This window comes from Perca flavescens, chromosome 19 (assembly GCF_004354835.1).
Source record: "Perca flavescens isolate YP-PL-M2 chromosome 19, PFLA_1.0, whole genome shotgun sequence".
Lineage (NCBI taxonomy): Eukaryota > Metazoa > Chordata > Actinopteri > Perciformes > Percidae > Perca > Perca flavescens.
The window spans coordinates 31328196-31349457 of NC_041349.1; the positions used below are offsets into that span (position 1 = coordinate 31328196).

The 21262-nt window shown below is 43.1% G+C and overlaps 1 protein-coding gene across 1 annotated transcript in view; it reads left to right on the top strand.

Moving 5' to 3' along the window:
• Nucleotides 1-3512: 3512 nt before the first annotated feature.
• The window catches only part of pde5ab (phosphodiesterase 5A, cGMP-specific, b), a 100164-nt gene continuing 82414 nt past the window's right edge, over nucleotides 3513-21262 (top strand). The window contains 4 exon segments of the mRNA XM_028564407.1: nucleotides 3513-3775; nucleotides 13160-13538; nucleotides 13540-13674; nucleotides 14341-14514. Coding sequence (XP_028420208.1) covers nucleotides 3678-3775; nucleotides 13160-13538; nucleotides 13540-13674; nucleotides 14341-14514 — 786 coding nt within the window. The 5' untranslated portion in view covers nucleotides 3513-3677.

The window sequence follows — 21262 nt, forward strand, 5'->3', positions numbered from 1 at the left end:
AGACACACATTCATCTCTGTACCACTTTTCATCCTCTTTTCACAGATTTCCAAATTTACATTTCTCTCTTATGCTCACAGGGTTTACATGTAAGTAACAGTAAGTAACATTAACTGTAGAATCCCCCTTTAGCATCTAATTACTCTCTTTTGAAACACAAACATGCAAGTAATGCATAAACTTAGATTACATGAAAAACACCAGGAAAAATAACAAGTATCTTAATCTTACTCCAGTCGATACTTGTATGAACTAAACTTATCACTGTTCCTAAACCCCAACGATTTATGTTTATGAGCTGACTTAATGTAATGAAGGTGTTTTAAATCACAAATTCCGTCACTGTTATTCTCTCATTGCTCACACACAAACTTCAATAAAACACATTTAAACATACAAGACTTATGCAAACTCATTACCAAATTATCAGAAATGATCCTTTAAACAATCTGACTTGACCATGATAACACAGGCTACAGCATTAGCATATCAGCTGTAGTTAGCATTGGTATGTCGACTCTTATACGTTTTTATCTGAGTTCTACCACATTCTTGGAACCAATGCCTTGCGATGAATGCCTTGCGACATGAAAAGATAACATAAAAGTACACTGTATAATTAGTGTAAGCGCACTAGCAATGATTAGCTTTATAATCATCGTGATAGCAGGCAAGAAGAATATCCTTCAGGCAAGTGTTATTTAAATATACTTCTGGTGTAGTTACAAACGTTCTAATGCCTCGTACAGAAACTATTTGTACTATTGTAGAAGTTTGGTATCATTCAGGGCATTATTAGTGGGGTAATTTACGAGATACAAACGTGGGTCCATTAGCGCCTGCATTAAGCTAACCAGCTGATAACTCTAACTCGACCAACGTTATAACAAGCTTCTGGGGGGTTGTTTGGCTCGAGGTCATGGTGCAAAGCAGCCTAGGGTGAAATTACTCCAAACCATCACTTTAAACTCATTCATCACTTACTGACAATTACTTCTACTGCCAGCGTCAGCTACGGCTGCGCAGTGTAATGTAAAGCCTAGAGCGCCCTCTGCTGACAATGCTTAGCAGGAACAACCTCACCCATTCAAACACATTTACTCAGAATGTGACAGACACTGATAAAGATAAGTGATGTAGTAGTTTTATGTTTTCAGTCCTTAGCTTCTACGCAAATTTGCTGTCTTGTAAGACACACCTTGCCACATATAGCATCTACAGGACGTATAGCAGATGTCTGGACGATGTATAAATATGAGTATAGCATCTACAGGACGTACAGCAGACGTCTGGACAATATATAAATATGCATAGCATCTACAGGACGTATAGCATCTGGATGATGTATAAATATGAGTATAGCATCTACAGTGAAGGTAAGGTACTTTATTTGTCACATACACGTACATGTAGCGAAATTCATTCTCAGCATTTAACCCATCCCTCAAGGGAGCAGTGGGCAGCCAATGCGCCTGGGGACCAACTCCAGATCTGAGCCAGTGCTTTGATCAAGGGCACTGACTGGAGAACCTAGTACATGTTTTTGACGGTGGGTGAAACCGGAGCACCCGGAGGAAACCCATGCAAACATGGGAAGAACATGCAAACTCCACACAGAAAGGCCCCGGAACAACCTGGATTCAAACACGCAACCTTATTGCTGTGAGGCCACAGTGCTAACCATTGGGCCACCATGCTGCCCAATTAGGACTGGATGAAGTATAAATATGAGTATAGCATCTACAGGACGTATAGCAGATGTCTGGACGATGTATAAATATGAGTATAGCATCTACTGGACGTACAGCAGACGTCTGGACAATATATAAATATGAGTATAGCATCTACAGGACGTATAGCATCTGGATGATGTATAAATATGAGTATAGCATCTACAGTGAAGGTAAGGTACTTTATTTGTCACATACACGAACCTGGACGATGTTTAGGCCGGAGCGACGTCTTGGGGACGTTGTTCCAAGGGGGTAAGCTTCGCTTCAGAACGCGAACCTCCGATGGCGCCATTTTGTTGCTACGAAGCGATCACCTCTTGTTAGCATTACACTGACCGCCATTTTTTTTTTACTTCACTTGACTGCAAATAACTTTACATCTGAAGCGTTTAAAGACTCTATTTGTCCATTGTTTATTTATAAAGAAACACGACAATGTATAAAAGGCTCCATTACCTTGTACCTCACGTTATAATAATAATAATAATATAATAATATAATAAGCTAACGATTGTGTCATAACCACGAGACTTACTGTCACACAGTAGAGGAATTACCGTATAGTACAGGAGAAGCTCGCAGGCAGTTTCGACTTACATTAGCTGTTTAGGTTTAATTACTAATGTTAACTAGCATGTTAGTTAGCAATAATTAGCCTGTGCTTATGTTATCTCCTTACATATACCTACGCTCTCCGTCTCTGTAAGATTGGAAATGATTGAGATTTCTCTTGTCACAGTTACCAGAAGACTTACAACTTTCAGACACGTTGCTCACGTCACATTTACGTTGTCTCTGTCAGTTGGAGGCTGCGCAGTAAAGGAAGAGATCACCGGAAAAGTGCTTCTAATAGCCTTCACTGGTCTCCGTCCAGAGCAACGGGGTCTATTGATCCATTGTATATATGTCAATGCGTTGTTCCAGTGAGCAAACGATCCATATACAACATCCTCCCAACGCATTTTGATTACGTCGCCAATAAGCCTACGTCGAGGCTTACTGGAAAGTAGGCCAAAATAGCCAGAACATGCCCACATTATAGTTAGGCTACTTTGTTGCCACAAAATACTATTTTGTGTAAACAAATTATCATTTCGTGGCCACAAATTAGTGTATTGCGGCCACAATTTCTTTGATGTTTTTTGGATGTCATGTCTGGTGTTCTGTACGTTTGTGCCCTTTGTTTGAGTATGTTTCTTTGTTGTTTTGTTAATAAACGCCACAGTTTTTGCACGTATCCAGCTCCCTGTCCGGCATGTTAAAAATCACTTCTTAAAAGTTCCCGGGCACCCCAGCACTTCGTCCTTGGAGGTGGGGGTTTGACAGTCCCTTTGAATGACAAACTTGAATCTGTCCCATGTGACTAAATGTGTGAAAGTGCAATGCTAAATCACTGGAGTGACCCTTTAAAGTCCGCAGTTTAAAACGATTTACAAGTTTGTATTGGGCTATGATCATCATTGCCGTTTTCCTTCATAGCAGTCATTAAATAACATTACAATAAAGTACAATGAATTAGAAAAAAAAGCAATTGTTTACTCCCATACTGACCGCACCATATGCATCTTTGTTTTTCAATAGTAGGCCTATGTCTAATGTCGTAAATTGCAATGCTATCACAGTACATTACAACATAGGGTAGGCTATAGTGTTTATTTGTGGCGACCGTCCTTTGTGATAAAGGAGAGAGAAAGGGGGTAGCCTATTGCTGCTCCCCCCCTCTCAATAGTCGCTTCACCAACAAGGAAGCGCACAGTCAACGCTTTTTATGATCCGCGCGCACCGACGGACCGGCCCCCATGCTCTCTCTCTCTCTCTCTCTCTCTCTCTCTCTCTCTTTCTCTCTCTTTCTCCGTATTCATCATTCGGTACCGGCTCTGCTGTGGTTAGATGTAGCCGGTAACCGGAGCTCACAGCGGGAGACTCTGTTGTCGCCGTTGCGCCATGGAGGACTGCTGTTCCCCGGAAAGCGAGAGGATGGAAGCGTGGCTGGACGACCACTTGGAGTTCACCCACTCCTACTTTACCAGGAAGGCGTCAAGGTATAAAGATGGGAGGGGGGGTCATTAAACCTGATTTACTTTGTTTCTGTTCAGCCTATAGCGGAGGTGAATGTGATTGTAGTTTCCAGTGGGAATCTGTACAACAAAACCCCTCACTTTGCTTTTGTGTGCAGCCCCACAGTTTCATTTCCTCTGTTAGTTCAAATTGTTTTGTTAGTAATCACTTTACCTCTGTATTACAGTAAAAACAGGAGAGCTATATGAGCCTGCCTTGATCATATCTAACAGGAAACCTCCTCTCAAGGGATTGTGGGTCTTTCAGGTGCATTGTGTCCCTGCTCAGGTAGTGTACCTGCACAGCTGCTGGAATGCACTCTGCTGGATTCACTGAGCGTCTCTCTGCGCTGCCAGTTCCTCTCACAGCTCAGCTCCTTTTCATTTCACCATTCACTCCACAATCAGTAACAGCTCTGAGAGTTGCACAGGGCCCTTAAATGATTAACTTTTACTGCTGCCAATTATTCTGTTTAATTCTCAGCGTGTACTGTTGTATACTGGGTCCTTGGTGATAATTATACAAGCCGTCCACATAGGTGCCTTGAATTAAATTACTTTTTTTTCTGTGGCAGCCTCATTTTAGACCCCAGAGAGCGTGACTCAGAGCAAATTAGCCATCTAATTTGTTACGCAAACACAGATTCTAAATCAGCCTTTCTCAGGCTACTGCAGCTTTACTGTATAAGGCTTTTTTTTTTTTTTTTTTTTGCAGTAGGCATATCTGTGAATTTCATCAGCCTGGCACTTCATCTGAATCAAACGGTCAAATCGGAACATTGCTCTGTGTTTGTTGGTTTGTGAGTGTATCACTGCGAGAGGTTTGCACACATCAGCCTTTATGGTTGAGAGGCATTTCTTCGAGAAGTATTGATTCAGCCACACCTCCCCTGGATACATTAGGGTCGGCTCTGTGGGGAGGCAGGCAGTTCGAAGCCTCTTACACACTGTAGTCAGATAACAGCCACAACCATTCTCTGTGGCTTTCCAAGTTTTATTTGCCTGGCTCGGGGCCCAAGGAACCATGGCTATTTTCTTCCCTTACACTCAGGTGAACAGTTCCTCTGGCTGCGGTGTAAGAAGAATGACTCACATGACCCTTAGCGTGTTTGAAAACTAGAGCCGAAGCAGAGAAGAGCATGCTTGAACACTTGTGTGTATGTGTGTGTGTGTGTGTGTATGTGCGCACGTTTGCATTGTTGAATTTGATTGGGCAAGCAATGAAAAACGAACTAGAGTTTGGTCCACATGAACTGCTGCTGTGCAGACTGTGGTTAGAGTTTTGCACGTTACTCCAGTTGTGCCGTCTGTCATTTAGCAATCGAAAACTGTAATATATTGGCTCATCCAGCCACCACTTGCTATTCATGTCAGTCTTCTCCACCTAATCCTTTCCTCTGAAGAAACAGATTTGTCTTTGCCTTACTTGTTCTGCACATTTTATGCGTCATAAGGATTTTACAAAATCACCACAGAACAGAACAGTAAGCTGTAAGCAATATTGACAGCAAGAACACAGTAAATGTGGGCACTGATAACACATTTTTGTAGATGAATTATGAGTGAGCATGGATAACAGAAAGTGAATGCAGGCGTAGTGGATATCAAGTGATGAACTGTTTCATTTAGCCTGTGTACACTGAGGTGTCTAATGTGGACATTTGCTGGAACAAATCTAATGTGAGCATGTGTGTGTGTATGTGTGTGTGTGTGTGTGTGAGCGTGTGTTTGTGTGTGTGTGTGTGTGTGTGTGTGTGTGTGTGTGTGTGTGTGTGTGTGTGTGAGTGAGCATGTGTGTGAGCTTGTGTGTGTGTGTGTGTGTGTGTGTGTGTGTTTGCATTGTTGAAGTTGATTGGGCTATGTGTTGGCTCATTAGAGAGCATCTCATGGCAACCGTATTGTCAATTTTGGCAACCAAAAGCTGATGCCTGGTGGCCAAGCCGGCTACCACTTTAAAAAGTTAGCGTTGAGCTCTGCTTAAGGTCATTTTGTTATTCCCTAACCATGGGTAGGCCTATATCTTTGGCCTAAGCCCCAGATGCAGTGACGGAGCCCTTGCAAAATAGATAGCGGAGATAACAGAAGGGGAGGGACAGATGTCAGGCTTTATTCCAACACTATACATCTGCTGAACTGGTCTGGTGTGACCCGTAGCTTATGGTGGCTTATGTTTGCAAACTTAAGATAGCTATTGCTGTGTGACTGACACAGCACTGTGTTTATCGGTGTTTTTTGCCCCCAACGGTCAGGCGGTGCCTTCCAGGCAGCGCTGCCTGGAAGGCACTGTTGGGAGGCACTGGTTATGGTTAGGGTTAGGGTTAGGGTTAAGGTTAAGGTTAGGGTTAGGTGCCTTGAAGGCAGCGGTTGCAGTGCTGCCTGTAAGGACTAGTTGGGGGCAAAAAACACCATAGAGCGACATTAGTGTTTGTAGTAGCCTTTAATTGCCAGCTCTATCTCCACAGAGCTGTGGAGTAAGGTCTGGCTACACCCCAGATGCATTCTAGGATAGGAGAAAAAAACACTCTGAGTTGTTTGCATTTCTTTAAACCAATGACAATCGTCTTGGGCAGCACTAAGCTCCAGACGCAGCGACAGTGGCTCTGCAGAATAGTCTCAGGAAGGAACTTGTTTCGGTGGAACACAAAAAATGCCACATGCAATATTAAATGACGTTAACTGTTGACACAATACAGTAACGTGAGCTATTTAAATTTGCTGGATACATAGTTAAATCTCATTGGCTCTTACCAGTGTATCTCCGTGTGTACTTCGTCCACAGCAATCCCACCAATCGGTCCCAAAACGTCCCAGTTAGAGAGGAAATGCCATAAACATATTCTTTGTAAATCTTTACAATCGTTCACAGAAAGATCCAAGCAGGCCTGCCCTGTTGCACCATCCAAATTTTCTTTTCAGCGCGTAGCTTGTTAGTTTGTTGTTTCACAAAGTGCAAGGTGAAGGACAAATGTACTTCCGTTGATCCAGACTTGTTTATAGTGATAATAGTGTTTGCTGACTTTATTACTCTTCTTTTCTTCTGATGCTGTTACACTGTGTCACATAATACATTTCAGTGGTTTAACACAAACAAGTAAACACTCTATTAGAGACATGCTTATTGTTTCCTGCTTTTGGCTACTTTGGGGGAGTGCAACAAGCTGTAAACTCAATATTGACCCTGGCAAACATGGGAGCATTAGCAGCTATTTGTCATGTACCCTAAACCCTATTGCTGACCTCATCAAACTACTTTCAAAGCCAAATCACATTGAAAACCTTTACAATTTAGAAAGTATTGAAACACCCTTTTCCGGATGCACCTGGTCTGGTTGGTTTTGGTTGGGTACAAACATAATCTACGCATGGACTGTGTCCAGGTAATTCTACTGTCACATGGCTCTTTCCTTTTTGCAATAAGGATCGGACATGCATTAGGATTGCTGTGCTGAATATAGTTAACTGTAGTTGAAATGACTGATTGGACCAAGTGGCCATTGTTAGAATGAATTGTTAAGAATTGTAACCCACTTGTTTGCTGTTGGAGTCATTCTCATTAAGATTCATTTTAAGTATGTGAAATATTTACAACTGGATTAGGGACCATTGACATCAAGTGTGTAAGCATGGAAAAAATAGATTTTTGAAAATGAAAATGGCAAGCAGGCAGAAAAAACAATTATTTCATAATCCAGTCATCCACAGCTGATTTGCCCCCTGCTGTCTCTACAGTGGTTACACATGTCTCTCTAGCCACCATCTCATCCAAATGTGTAATTTTCCCCTGTGTTTTTTGTGCGCATTGCAGCATAAATTAGCTACACAAATGGTTTTGGATATCCATCCATCCATCTTCATCCGCTTATCCGGTGTCGGGTCGCGGGGGGAGCAGCTCCAGCAGGGGACCCCAAACTTCCCTTTCCCGAGCCACATTAACCAGCTCTGACTGGGGGATTCCAAGGCGTTCCCAGGCCAGGTTGGAGATATAATCCCTCCACCTAGTCCTGGGTCTTCCCCGAGGCCTCCTCCCAGCTGGACGTGCCTGGAACACCTCCCTAGGGAGGCTCCCAGGGGGCATCCTTACCAGATGCCCGAACCACCTCACCTTGCTCCTTTTGACGTGAAGGAGCAGCAGCTCTACTCCGAGCTCCTCACGGATGACTGAGCTTCTCACCCTATCTCTAAGGGAGAGGCCAGCCACCCTCCTGAGGAAACCCATTTCGGCCATTTCGGTCATGACCCAGCCTTCATGACCATAGGTGAGGGTAGGAACGAAAACTAACTGGTAGATCGAGAGCTTTGCCTTCTGGCTCAGCTCTCTTTTCATCACAACGGTGCAATAGATTGAATGTAATACCGCACCCGACCAATCTCCCGCTCCATTGTCCCCTCACTCGCGAACAAAACCCCAAGGTACTTGAACTCCTTCACTTGGGGTAAGGACTCATTCCCTACCTGGAGAAGGCATTCCATCGGTTTCCTGCTGAGAACCATGGCCTCAGATTTAGAGGTGCTGATCCTCATCCCAGCCGCTTCACACTCGGCTGCGAACCGATCCAGTGAGTGCTGAAGGTCACAGGCCGATGATGCCATCAGGACCACGTCATCTGCAAAGAGCAGCGATAAGATCCCCAGCCCACCAAACTGCAACCCCTCCCCACCCCTACTACGCCTTGATATCCTGTCCATAAATACTACAAACAGGATTGGTGACAAAACGCAGCCCTGGCTGAGACCAACCCTCACCTGAAACGAGTCTGACTTACTGCCAAGAACCCGGACACAGCTCTCACTTTGGTTGTACAGAGATTGGATAGCCCTGAGAAGAGACCCCCTCACCCCATACTCCCGCAGCACCTCCCACAGTATCTCCCGGGGAACCCGTTCATACGCCTTCTCCAGATCCATAAAACACATGTAGGCTGGTTGGGCATACTCCCGGGCTCCCTCCAGGATCCTTGCGAGAGTAAAGATCTGGTCCGTTGTTCCACGACCAGGACGGATACCCCTGTAATTTGCACACACCCTCTGGTCCCCCTTTTTAAAAAGGGGAACCACCACCCCAGTCTGCCACTCCTTTGGCACTGTCCCAGACTTCCACACAATCTTGAAGAGATGTGTCAACCAGGACAGCCCCTCCACACCCAGAGCCTTGAGCATTTCTGGACGGATCTCATCAATCCCCGGGGCTTTGCCACTGTGGAGTTGTTTGACTACATCAGTGACTTCCGCCTGGGAAATTGACGACAATCCCCCATCATCCTCCAGCTGTGCCTCTAACATGGAGGGCGTATTAGTCAGATTCAGGAGTTCCTCAAAGTGCTCCTTCCACCGCCCTATTACCTCCTCAGTTGACGTCAACAGTGTCCCCTCCTTCCTGTACACAGCTTGGATGGTTCCCCGCTTCCCCCTCCTGAGGTGGCGAACAGTTTTCCAGAAGCACAGCTCAGATCAGATGAAACGATTATAAAATCGATCATTGACCGTTGACCTAGGGTGCTCTGGCACCAAGTACACTTATGAGCATCCCTATGTTCAAACATGGTGTTTGTTATAGACAATCCATGACTAGCACAGAAGTCCAACAACAAACAACCACTCTGGTTTAGATCAGGGAGGCCGTTCCTCCCAATCACGCCTCTCCATGTGTCTCCATCATTGTCCACGTGTGCGTTGAAGTCCCCCAGCAGAACAGTGGAGTCCCCCACTGGAGCCCCATGCAGCACTCCACTCAAGGTCTCCAAGAAGGCCGAATACTCCGAACTCCTGTTTGCTGCATATGCACAAACAACAGTCAGAGTTTTCCCCCCCACCATCCACAGGCGTAGGGAGGCGACCCTCTCGTCCACCGGAGTAAACTCCAACTTAGTGGCGCTCAGCCAGGGGGCTTGTGAGTATCCCCACACTCGCCCGGGGCCTCACACCCTGGGCAACTCCGGATAAGAAAAGAGTCCAACTCCTATCCAGGAGTATGGTTGCAGAACTGAGACTGTGCGTAGAGGTAAGCCCCACCAGATCTAACCGGTAGCGCTCCACCTCCCGCACCAGTTCCGGTGCCTTCGCTCCACAGAGAGGTGACGTTCCACGTCCCCAGAGCCAACATCTGCTGTCCGGGTCTGGTCAGTCTCATCTTTATCCAATTCAGTTTAATTATAATTCATCATAATATTTTCTATTATTAATCTGACTCTACAAAGTAACTAAAATTATAAAATGAATAGTGAAATAAAAAGTACAATATGCCTACTTGACTCTGAATTGTAGTGGAGTAAAAGTATAAAGTAGAAGAAAATGGAGGTAAGTATGGTATAGTTACTTTCCACTGCTGATAAAATGTAATCCTATTATTTACGTGTAGCAAGCCTAAACGTTAATTCCTGACATATTTATATTTATATCTACATACATGTCTATATACATTTATATCTATCAGATGCTCGGAGACACTGCTGTCCTTGCTGACGTACCATTACCTGTTGGGACACAGATGTTGTCCATACCATTACCTGTTGGAACACAGATGTTGTCCGTATGTTACCTGCTGGGACACAGATGTTGTCCGTACAATTACCTGCTGTGACACAGATGTTGTCTGTATGTTACCTGCTGTGACACAGATGTTGTCCGTAAGTTACCTGCTGGGACACAGATGTTGTCCGTACCGTTACCTGTAGGGACACAGATGTTGTCTGTACTGATACCTGCTGGGATACAGATGTTTTCCGTACCATTACCTGTTGTAACACAGATGTAGTGCATACCGTTACCTGTTGGGACACAGATGTTGTCTGAACCGTTACCTGTTGGGACACAGATGTTGTCTGTTACGTTACCTGTCGGGACACAGATGTTGTCCCTAACATTACCTCTAGGAACACAGACGTTGTCTGTACCGTTACCTGTTGGGACACAGATGTTGTTCCTTATTTACCTGTTGGGACATAGATGTTGTCCGTACTGATACCTGTTGGGACACAGCTGTTGTTCCTAAGTTACCTGTCGGGACATAGATGTTGTCCGTACCTTTACCTGTTGAAACACAGATGTTGACCTTGCTTCAATGCAATGTAATAACTCTTGAAAATAATAATGGGAGTATGTCCATCCCGCAAATGTAGAATCAGTCTCAGCAGTCATCTCAACCATCGAATTCCAGCAACAGGAAATAACAGTACCCTTTTACTCAAAACATTTTTTTCTCTATCCCTCCCGTTAACCTCAAATTTATAAACATTTACTAACTTTTATGTTGATAGCCTAAACTGGCAACTGGAAAATGTTGACATTTATCATCTCAAGTATATCTTTTTCAACTGATGGTGTCATGACAAGCTCAAATGCTAATTTTATGTCATGGACATGGCTGACAGCATATCTGGTGGGGCCTGGAATCACATTAGCAGCACTAAGTCTACCCTGTCGTTCAAGTGGGAAGAGGGACCATAATAATTTTCCATTTTTGGAAAGTAATGTGTCTGTTGGTAGTTGAGAGACAACAGAAGGGTCAACCCCAAGAGTCTCATTTTCTTCAGAGGAGGATGCCTCATAATCAGGGTCTTCCTCAACATTATCCTCAGTCTCGGATACATTCTCCTCTATGTCACTTTCAGTGTTAAAGAGCTGTGACAAAACTTCACTGACAGAAAACCTTTTCTTGTAGGCCATTTTCAAATGAGAGTGAGTGTACAGAGAGAGCACATCGAGCACCAAGAGAAATGGTTTAGAAGGCCGCGGTGCCTGCGTGTGAGCTTTTATATGTTTGCCCCTCCCCTGTGTATCATGTGATGCAAACCATCCATGCAAGAAACATATTTTCCCTCCCTCAGAGTGCGGGAACAATATTTTCCCTTTCTCAGAGTGCGGGAATCATATTTTCCCTCTCTCAGAGTGCGGGGACAATATTTCCCTCCCTCACAGAGGGTGGATGCGTGTGTGGGATTGGGGGAGTGGAATTGAAGATTGTGAAATTGCAACAACCTACATGTAAAAGTGACCTCAATATCAGCCAAAACAATCTCAGCAAATTTGTGTAAATTTTCACATTTTCTATGTTTTATACAGCTAAAACAACCTGGGGTCAAATTGACCCCAAGGAACACCGAAGCGTACAAAATGCATACAGGACATTGAAAATATATCATTATGTTAATTCTATGTTTACCCATTTGTCCCCATTAAATTAGGAGCAAATATGAAGCAAAAAAAATGATGTCAAGCAATTTTTTAGAGATGTTAAACATTGAATGGGGTCAAATTGACCCCAAGGATAACAGTGCCAAAATGTTTTGCCGTGTTGCTAATTTCTTAAAAAACACTTAATTTTGGGTTAAAATGCATTACACCTTGCTTTACTAAGATTGTAACAGGTATAATATTACCAACATTTTATTAGTAATGCATTATGTTACTGCGTTACATGAAAAAGCAATACACTACTGTAATTGTGCTACTTTTGTAACGCGTTTGTCCCAACACTACCTCTCAACAGTGTGTGGTCTTGTGTATTTACTCATACTTTCCATATGTGCTCTCTTCCGACTGTCAGGAATGTAGTTCTGTGTATGTTTGCTTAAAAAGTAATTATGTAAGGAGTGTCAAGTCTTAAATAATATGGTCTGTTCGTCTTCCAGGTGGTATTATCATTCCTGACACTTTAACCTACGGTTAGTCCTCTTGGCCCCATTGGAAGCATAGGGCGTCCGCCATGGATCTCCACCTCACTCTCCTCTGCGCTAAGGTCTTTACTTCTTGCCAGGAGGTCCCCGTCTTGGACAGTTCATCAAGTGTGGTCTGCCTCCAGTTGGATTTAGGTCTCCCTAGCTTCCTCTTGCCTTGGGGATTATAGTCCAAAGCTTGTCTTGCTATGTTCCTCGGATCCTTCCTAAGTGTATGACCAATCAATCCCCACTTTCTGGATTTGATTTCAACGTGGATTTGCTCCTGGTTCATGCGTCTCCACAGGTCTACATTTGATATCTTGTTGGGCCGCCAAATCCTCAGTATGTATCTGAGACAGTTGTTTATGAACACTTGTAGTTTATTGATGATTGATTTGGTGGTTTTCCAGGTTTCACAGTCATATAGAAGGACAGATTTTATGTTTGTATTGGAGATTCTGATTTTGGTGTTTCTAGAGAGCTGGGAAAAGAGCCATACTGGTCGGAGTGTTCTAAAGGCATGTCTTGCGTTGCTGATGCGCAGCTCGACATCTTTATCAGCTCCTCCATCTGTGCTGATGTTGCTGGGTATACTTTAACCTACAGTAAATCTAAAAGAGACTCTGAAAGAGTTACTGTAGCAGCTGTACGGATACAGTACCTTCTGTTACAATACGGCAAAGTGTCTAATCCACTTTCTTCTCTATTTCTGCAGGGAGATGGTGAATGCCTGGTTTGCTGAGCGTGTCCACTCCATCCAGACATCTGCCTCTAAAGAAAATCCTGCACAGCAGCGAGCCCCCCAGTCCTCCACAGACTCCAGCCCCCAATCTGCCTCAACTATCCTCCCACCTAACATAAGCCACCTGGATAACTGCTGCCCATCCCCAGTCCCCAGCCCAGCCCCCGGCACCCCGACTCGCAAAATCTCTGCATCCGAGTTCGACCGCCCACTCAGACCCATCGTGGTTAAAGACTCTGAGGGCTCTCTGACATTTCTGAGCGACGCTGACCGTGAAAGTGTCCCTCTGCGGGGCTCAGTGATGGGTGACGGTACTGTTGGTGAGGGAGGTAATGGAGGTGGCAGTGGCAGCGGGGGGGGACCGCTGCGCCAGGCTGCTGGAGCTGGTGAAGGACGTGTCAAGTCATCTGGATGTGACAGCACTCTGCCACAAGATCTTTCTCCACATCAATGAGCTGATCGCTGCAGACCGCTACTCACTCTTCCTGGTAGGAACGCAAAGGGCTGTGGCTCAAACTATCATTCTAACTGCTTCACCTGGAGCAGCCACAGCAGCAGGAAGTAGGGCTGTGCAATATATCAATGTTATATCGACATCGATATACAAGTATGAGGCTAGATATCATCTTAGATTTTAGATATTGTAATATCGTGGGGTACACAAGTAAAACAAGACATGACACATCTGACTTTTAATTCAGAATCCTGACTTTAAAGTCAGAACTCAAATATATTTCTTCACATGTGGCCCTAATCCTCTTCCGTAGATGAGAGCAGATTTGGCGGGTCAGAAAACCAAAGCAGTTAAAAAGTTCAAAGAAACTAAAAACGTTCCATGGAGCTGAGGAGAACTGCAGAGTTGGGTGATAGTGTCCTGTGGATTTGTCACTATGCGTGATCCCCTTTACATAACTCATAGTCATTTGATCCATTGTCAATATAACAATATGGATTAGTGCAGCTTTAATTTACTTTATACTACTTTTACTACTACTTATTTCTGTACAAAGGAATAACAAATTCTCTAGTTCTAGTTCCATTAGATTTGTTGTGAATAGTACTATTCTGGATTATCAACTTATTCTCTATTTTTTCATCTATTTTCTTTTTTTAAATCCTTTGTGTGAGCCCATCCTGTGTGTGTTTGGTCCCAGGTAGGCGAGGACAGCTCCAACAGGAAGTTCTTGGTCAGCCGTCTGTTTGACGTTGCGGAGGGATCCACGCTGGAGGAGTCCTCCAGTAGCTGCATTCGGCTGGAGTGGAACAAAGGCATTGTGGGACATGTAGCCGCCACGGGACAACCGCTCAATATCAGGAACGCTTACGAGGTTAGGATTTCACACAATTTTGTCTCTTTTTTTTTTTACTTTACAGGGTCAGCGTGGATACTGGGGAAGCCTGTAAAGTGATGGTTTTCCGTCTGGCCTGTGTTTGCTTTGGGCTTCCTGTGATGGTTCCTTCTGACAGAGCAAGGGGGGGGGTGAAGAAGGGCAAGTAGGTCTTCTGGAGGATTAATCTTCACCACACACACACACACACACACACACACACACACACACACACACACACACACACACACACACACACACACACACAAACACAGTTTCCGTGTACTGACCTTATGTGTGATCACGTTTCAACTCAATATCACTTTCCCACTTCAATCAATGATCAAACTGACCTGACTTTGAAATCCCTCACCAGTGATATGGTTTATACTCTGTAGGAGCCACATACTGTTGGTTGTTTATGGTCTCATTTATATTATTCATTGATTATTATATTGTGCACTTATATTGTAGGTGGTGGGTGTGTTCATCGCGACTTGAGCGGAAGTGATAACATTATATTTGTGAGCCTGGGAGCGAACACTTTCTGTTGACCGCCGCACTACCGCACCTATTTCGACTCACAAAGTAACTTTTACATTTGGTAACTGCAGTACTAGTTGTATTTTACGTGTGGAGGAATAAATCATTGCGATACAATCTTGAGCTTGTCACAGTGTGTTCTGGTGACGGTCAAATGAAGCTTCGTGAACCATTTGCTCACTAGATGGCGCTCTCTGTTCAAAGAAAAAGGTTAAAGTTAAAAGGTTAAAAGTGTGATTTCAACCCTTTGTTGAAGGGAGAGCCCCATCTAATGGGCTCAGAAAAAAGGTTCACGAAGCTTCATTTGGCCATCACTAGTGTGTTTATGCATCGCTCAGTGTTTAGTCCCACGCGGCAGCGCTTTGTTGGACTGCTTACAGCCGCAACGTACCCCTGTTCTACGGGGACTTGTGTGCCAGAACTATGTCTTGGAGAACGACAGCAGGGCGGATGAGTTACTGTTCACAATATTTATTAAAGGCATATTATGTTGTTAAACCATTCTGAATTAAGTATTATGGTGCTGCAGAGACGTCCCAGCCTACAAGTCTTAAGAAGAATCTTTCAAAATATTTGTTTTGTACAGATCCCATTATAATCATTTAAATCTTTTACATTTTAATATTTTTCAATGAAAATGGGAATATCAGTACAAACATGATCAATATTGAGAATCATATTGCAATCGCAATATCAGTCAAAGAATCACATTTAGATATGTTTCTCATGTTGTGCAGCCCTAGTTTAAATGAATGTGCATCTGATTTCTTTGAAGATGGGATGGAATGGACAGGAATGTATGTAATGCATGTGTGTGTGTGTGTGTGTGTGTGTGTGTGTGTGTGTGTGTGTGTGTGTGTGTGTGTGTGTGTGTGCCTTCCTCTGAAAGAGTTATGAGTGTCTTAAAAAAGAAACAGATGTGTGTGTAATGTTTGTGTGTGTGGGTGGTAGAGAGAGAGAGAGAGAGAGAGAGAGAGAGAGAGAGAGAAATATAGGACTGTGATTTAATGCATAGGTTGTGTGTGTACTTGCATAAGTGACCTCATCTGAACTGTCAAATATGTCTTTCTCTACAATGAATTTCAATGTAAATGGCCTATCCTCAGCAGAGAACACTGCCAAAGATCAATCAAGACTCATTCTACCATAGCCTTATAGATGTATATATCTCCTATTATAAGATATATCTATCTTATAATATTTCAAACTAAGTTTCTTTGGACAAAGGAATTTCACAGTTCCACTTTTCCAGTGTAAATCAACTCAGTGAAAAAGGGGTTTTCTGTTCTGTTTTTGAACTTGACTGTGCAGAAGTGCACAAGTAGCAGTTACGGTGCATTCAGACCAAAAAAAGCAATCCGGTGATTCGCTGCAGGGTGGTGCGGTGGGGGAGTATCCCATCTGTGTTACGTCCTGTTGTGTCCTTTAACCCCCCAATGTAGCACTATTACTGTTTTCCGTCAGATGTTTTTTAGATCTCGGTTTTTCCGAGAGCACATGAAGGCAGCTTCATTTCCCGGAGAAAGAGAGAAAGAAAAGAGACGGAGGGAGTGAGGAAACAGTCAGCTGTTCCACAAACTCCCGGGCAGTTCAGAGCTTGTGTTTGGTGTTTTAAAACTTTCTCATGGCAGAGATAGAGGCAGTGCTGTTTCCTGTTTCCTGTAGGGGACTCTCACACCGCCTCAAAACACACCCACAAGTCTGATCCACGCTTACATGACTGGCCACCGCAGCGAGACGTGGGGTTGCGTTTCTCCAAAAGTTGAGTCGGTCTCAGCTTTTTGCCCCACCACAGCCTAAACACACTACCCCCATTCAACATGGATGGAAAGTGCTGCGTTTCTGCTGGACCGTCTGACGGCTGATGCAGGCCGTCTGAATGACAGTCTTTCCAGAAAAATACAGAAGATGATGATTTCTTAAAAAATGTGATGGAATATGCATAAGATTGCATAATTTAATTTATGCAATCTTATGCGATGAAATTGCGGGAACTTGCAAAAACTGCGGTTTGATGAAAAAGAAAAAAAGAAGTGATTTGATGACATAATTACTTCACTTCATAACGTTCCCATGGCAACAGGGGGAAATGGCTGCTCTTGTGTGAAGTAAACACAACATTTTTCAACTTTCTGCTAAGATATATATGACTTTTTTGCAACAAAAATGCGGGGATTATGAAATCATGCAAGCCCCGCATACTTAGCGCGGAAATCGGCAATTTATGCGGCGAAAGTGCGACGTATTTGAAAAAATGCGGCCCCCGCATAAATATGCGGACTTTGGCTGATTATGTATTGAATTATGCGATCGCATAATTGCGTTTTTCTGGAGGGACTGGAATGAGCCCTTTAATGTCATTTCTCAATCCTATGAGCACGTTAAATGAAATTCTGTTCACCTTCATCGTATTGGGGTGAAGGCAAAAATCAGAGACACAATTTCAGATTTTTACCACATTTTATCTCTTAGTAACTTTGTCATATTACACAATGCATTTTGCATTATACATTGTTATAAGTAGGACAAATATTCAGTCATCTTTAACCTTCATATCAACTATAAAAATTACAAACAGTTATAACAAGATTCATTATACGTGACAAGGATTTAGTTTCTACACAAAGATTTTTCGTTTTGACAAGAATATTTTTTTATCAATTATATAATTTATACTCCTATTTAAAAAAAACATTTTTTCAATACCTTTGCCAATTGGACTTTGATATGAATTGCTCTTTGTAAATGAGTATGTTTAAATACAATAAATAAATACTTCACTGTTAGGAAAAACAGAGGAACAATGATCGCAGAGCGCTACCCAACATGACAGAATTTTCTGTTGTTATTTAGATCTCATAACAGTATCATGATTTCTGAATCAGGGTATGGTGTTCTGGTGTGGTGTAAAATGTTATGGTCCCTTATGCTCCTGTACTTCTGTGTGACACAGGTCACAAAAAATAGACCAGTGGTTCTCAAATACTTTTTAATAATGTACCCCCTAAAGTACCCTTGACCAGCTCAAAAAAATGTTGGTAGAAAAAAGCCTAGGAATAATAGTGGAATATTGGTGTGTATGTAAATGTACTGAATTAGATTACATTTTCTAATTCTGTACATGAAGAATCATCCAGATGTTTGACTCTCTGTGGTCTGTACATGAAGAATCATACAGATGTTTGACTATCTGTGGTCTGTACATGAAGAATCATCCAGATGTTTGACTATCTGTGCTCTGTACATGAAGAATCATCCAGATGTTTGACTATCTGTGGTCTGTACATGAAGAATCATACAGATGTTTGACTATCTGTGGTCTGTACATGAAGAATCATACAGATGTTTGACTCTATGTCGTCTGTACATGAAGAATCATACAGATGTTTGACTCCCTGTGGTCTGTACATGAAGAATCATCCAGATGTTTGACCATCTGTGGTCTGTACATGAAGAATCATCCAGATGTTTGACTCTCTGTGGTCTGTACATGAAGAATCATCCAGATGTTTGACTCTCTGTGGTCTGTACATGAAGAATCATACAGATGTTTGACTCTCTGTGGTCTGTACATGAAGAATCATACAGATGTTTGACCATCTGTGGTCTGTACATGAAGAATCATCCAGATGTTTGACTCTCTGTGGTCTGTACATGAAGAATCATCCAGATGTTTGACTCTCTGTGGTCTGTACATGAAGAATCATACAGATGTTTGACTCTCTGTGGTCTGTAGATGAAGAATCATACAGATGTTTGACTCTCTGTGGTCTGTAGATGAAGAATCATACAGATGTTTTTACAGATGAACCTGCTCTTCCCAGCCGACCATGTTGAACTGAAAGCGCAGCGCGTACAGTGGGCGTGTAGTTCCAAAAATTCAGAGGTGCACGACCACGCCCCGCAACAGCTGCGGAGCCTTTGCGCTGGAAATGACAGCCGGGGGGTGACATTGTGTTTTATGGCGCACGCACCTTGCGCCCGGAACATCACCGCTGCCATAAACATAGCTTGATGTGGCCCAGGAAGAGGGAAGTTTGGGGTCCCCTGCTGGAGCTGCTGCCCCCGCGACCTGACCCTGGATAATCTCATGTACCCCTGCAGTACTCCAAAGTACCCCTAGGGCTAAGCGTACCCCCATTTGAGAAACACTGAAATATGTAGACCTTTCATTGAATCAAAACTAATTGATTTTTGTCATGGAAATGTAATCTAAATAGCTTTAAAACTTATTGTGAAACATCATTCAGTACATTTTCATGCATACCAATATTCCACTATTATTCCGAATAAAACAATATTCAGAATTTGATACAGGTCATGTAAACAGCATATTCCGGTTGGATATTCAGAATAAGGCCTTTTTCCGAACATAGCATTTTCCGATTAAGACATGTGGGATATTCCGCTATTATTCAGATTTAGAAGAATTCTTTGGACATGTACATTCGGATAATGCGTCTCAATCGGGGTTTTTACTGCAGCTCTGTGCGTTGCTATGGTTTCTGTACACAAACCAACCAGAGAGAGAAAGGTAGAGTGAGATTCATAGACAGTATATAATGGACCAATAGACCCCGTGTCTCTGGACGGAGACCAGTGAAGGCTATTAGAAGCACTTTTCCGGTGATCTCTTCCTTTACTGCGCAGCCTCCAACTGACAGAGACAACGTAAATGTGACGTGAGCAACGTGTCTGAAAGTGTGAAGTCTTCTGGTAACTGTGCCAAGAGAAATCTCAATCATTCCCAATCTTACAGAGACGGAGAGCGTAGGTATATGTAAGGAGATAACATAAGCACAGGCTAATTATTGCTAACTAACATGCTAGTTAACATTAGTAATTAAACCTAAACAGCTAATGTAAGTCGAAACTGCCTGCGAGCTTCTCCTGTACTATACGGTAATTCCTCTACTATGTGACAGTAAGTCACTTGGTTATGACACAATCGTTAGCCTATTTTTACAAAAACGTTTGCTACGGAGCCATAACGTGAGGTACAAGGTAATGGAGCCTTTTATACATTGTCGTGTTTCTTTAGAAATAAACAATGGACAAATAGAGTCTTTAAACGCTTCAGATGTAAAGTTATTCGCAGTCAAGTGACGTAAAAAAAAAATGGCGGTCAGTGTAATGCTAACAAGAGGTGATCGCTTCGTAGCAACAAAATGGCGCCATCGGAGGTTCGCGTTCTGAAGCGAAGCTTACCCCCTTGGTGAGATTTCCTACCTTCCTCCTTTGATAGCTGTCATCTGGTTGCCTGCCAACCACAAGACACAGATGATGATGATGACGATGATGTGTGTGTGTGAGAGAGAGAGAGATTGTGAAATGACAAATAGAGAACAAGTGTGGCTGATGGGATGGTCCACCTGCATCCAATTAGCTTGCTGTGTGTGTGTGTGTGTGTGTGTATGTGTGTGTATGAGCGAGTGCCCTTGAGGTGGTTCAAGTGTGGTTGAGAGCAAATGTCTTTGTGCATGAAGGTGTGTAATTAATACTTGTAAGTACATATGAATATAAATATAAAGTTTGAGTGTGTGTGTGTGTGCGTATAATTCTGTTTGTGTGCTTAGTGGTGTGTGTGCACATAAAAATGCATGTGTATGAGTGTGTGTGTGTGTATGTGTGTATCATGATGTGCACTAGCCAATTTATAGACAATGTTACTTCAGATAATCTCAACATGCTGTATTTTGTGTGTTTGTGTGTGTTTGTGTGTGTGTGTGTGTGTGTGTGTGTGTGTGTGTGTGTGTGTGTGTGTTTGTGTGTGTGTGTGTGTGTGTGTGTGTGTGTGTGTGTGTGCGTGTGCTACTTCAACCTGATACTGCTTCCAGGAAGTTAATCTGCAGCATCTGAGGGACTCCCAAGCTCTCTGATTGGATCTTTAACTTCCCATTAGTCTGCTCAGGATTACAATCATTTCAGCAGTGCGATGAGAAAACAAACCCTCGTCTCCCTGTTTACATTACGACAACCTGGGCCAAACCAATCTACAGAGAGGCTGGGGGGCGTGGGTGGGTGGTGGAGCCAGGATGGATTCCTCAATGCCTGCACTGTGCTGTATCCAAAATGTAATCTTCGGTGGAAAGCCTGCAAGATTTTCTTTATTTTAATTTATTTTTGAAAGTAACACACACACACATTTAAACAAAAGATTGGAAGAATGATAAAATAATTAAATATGATTACAAACTAGGACTAT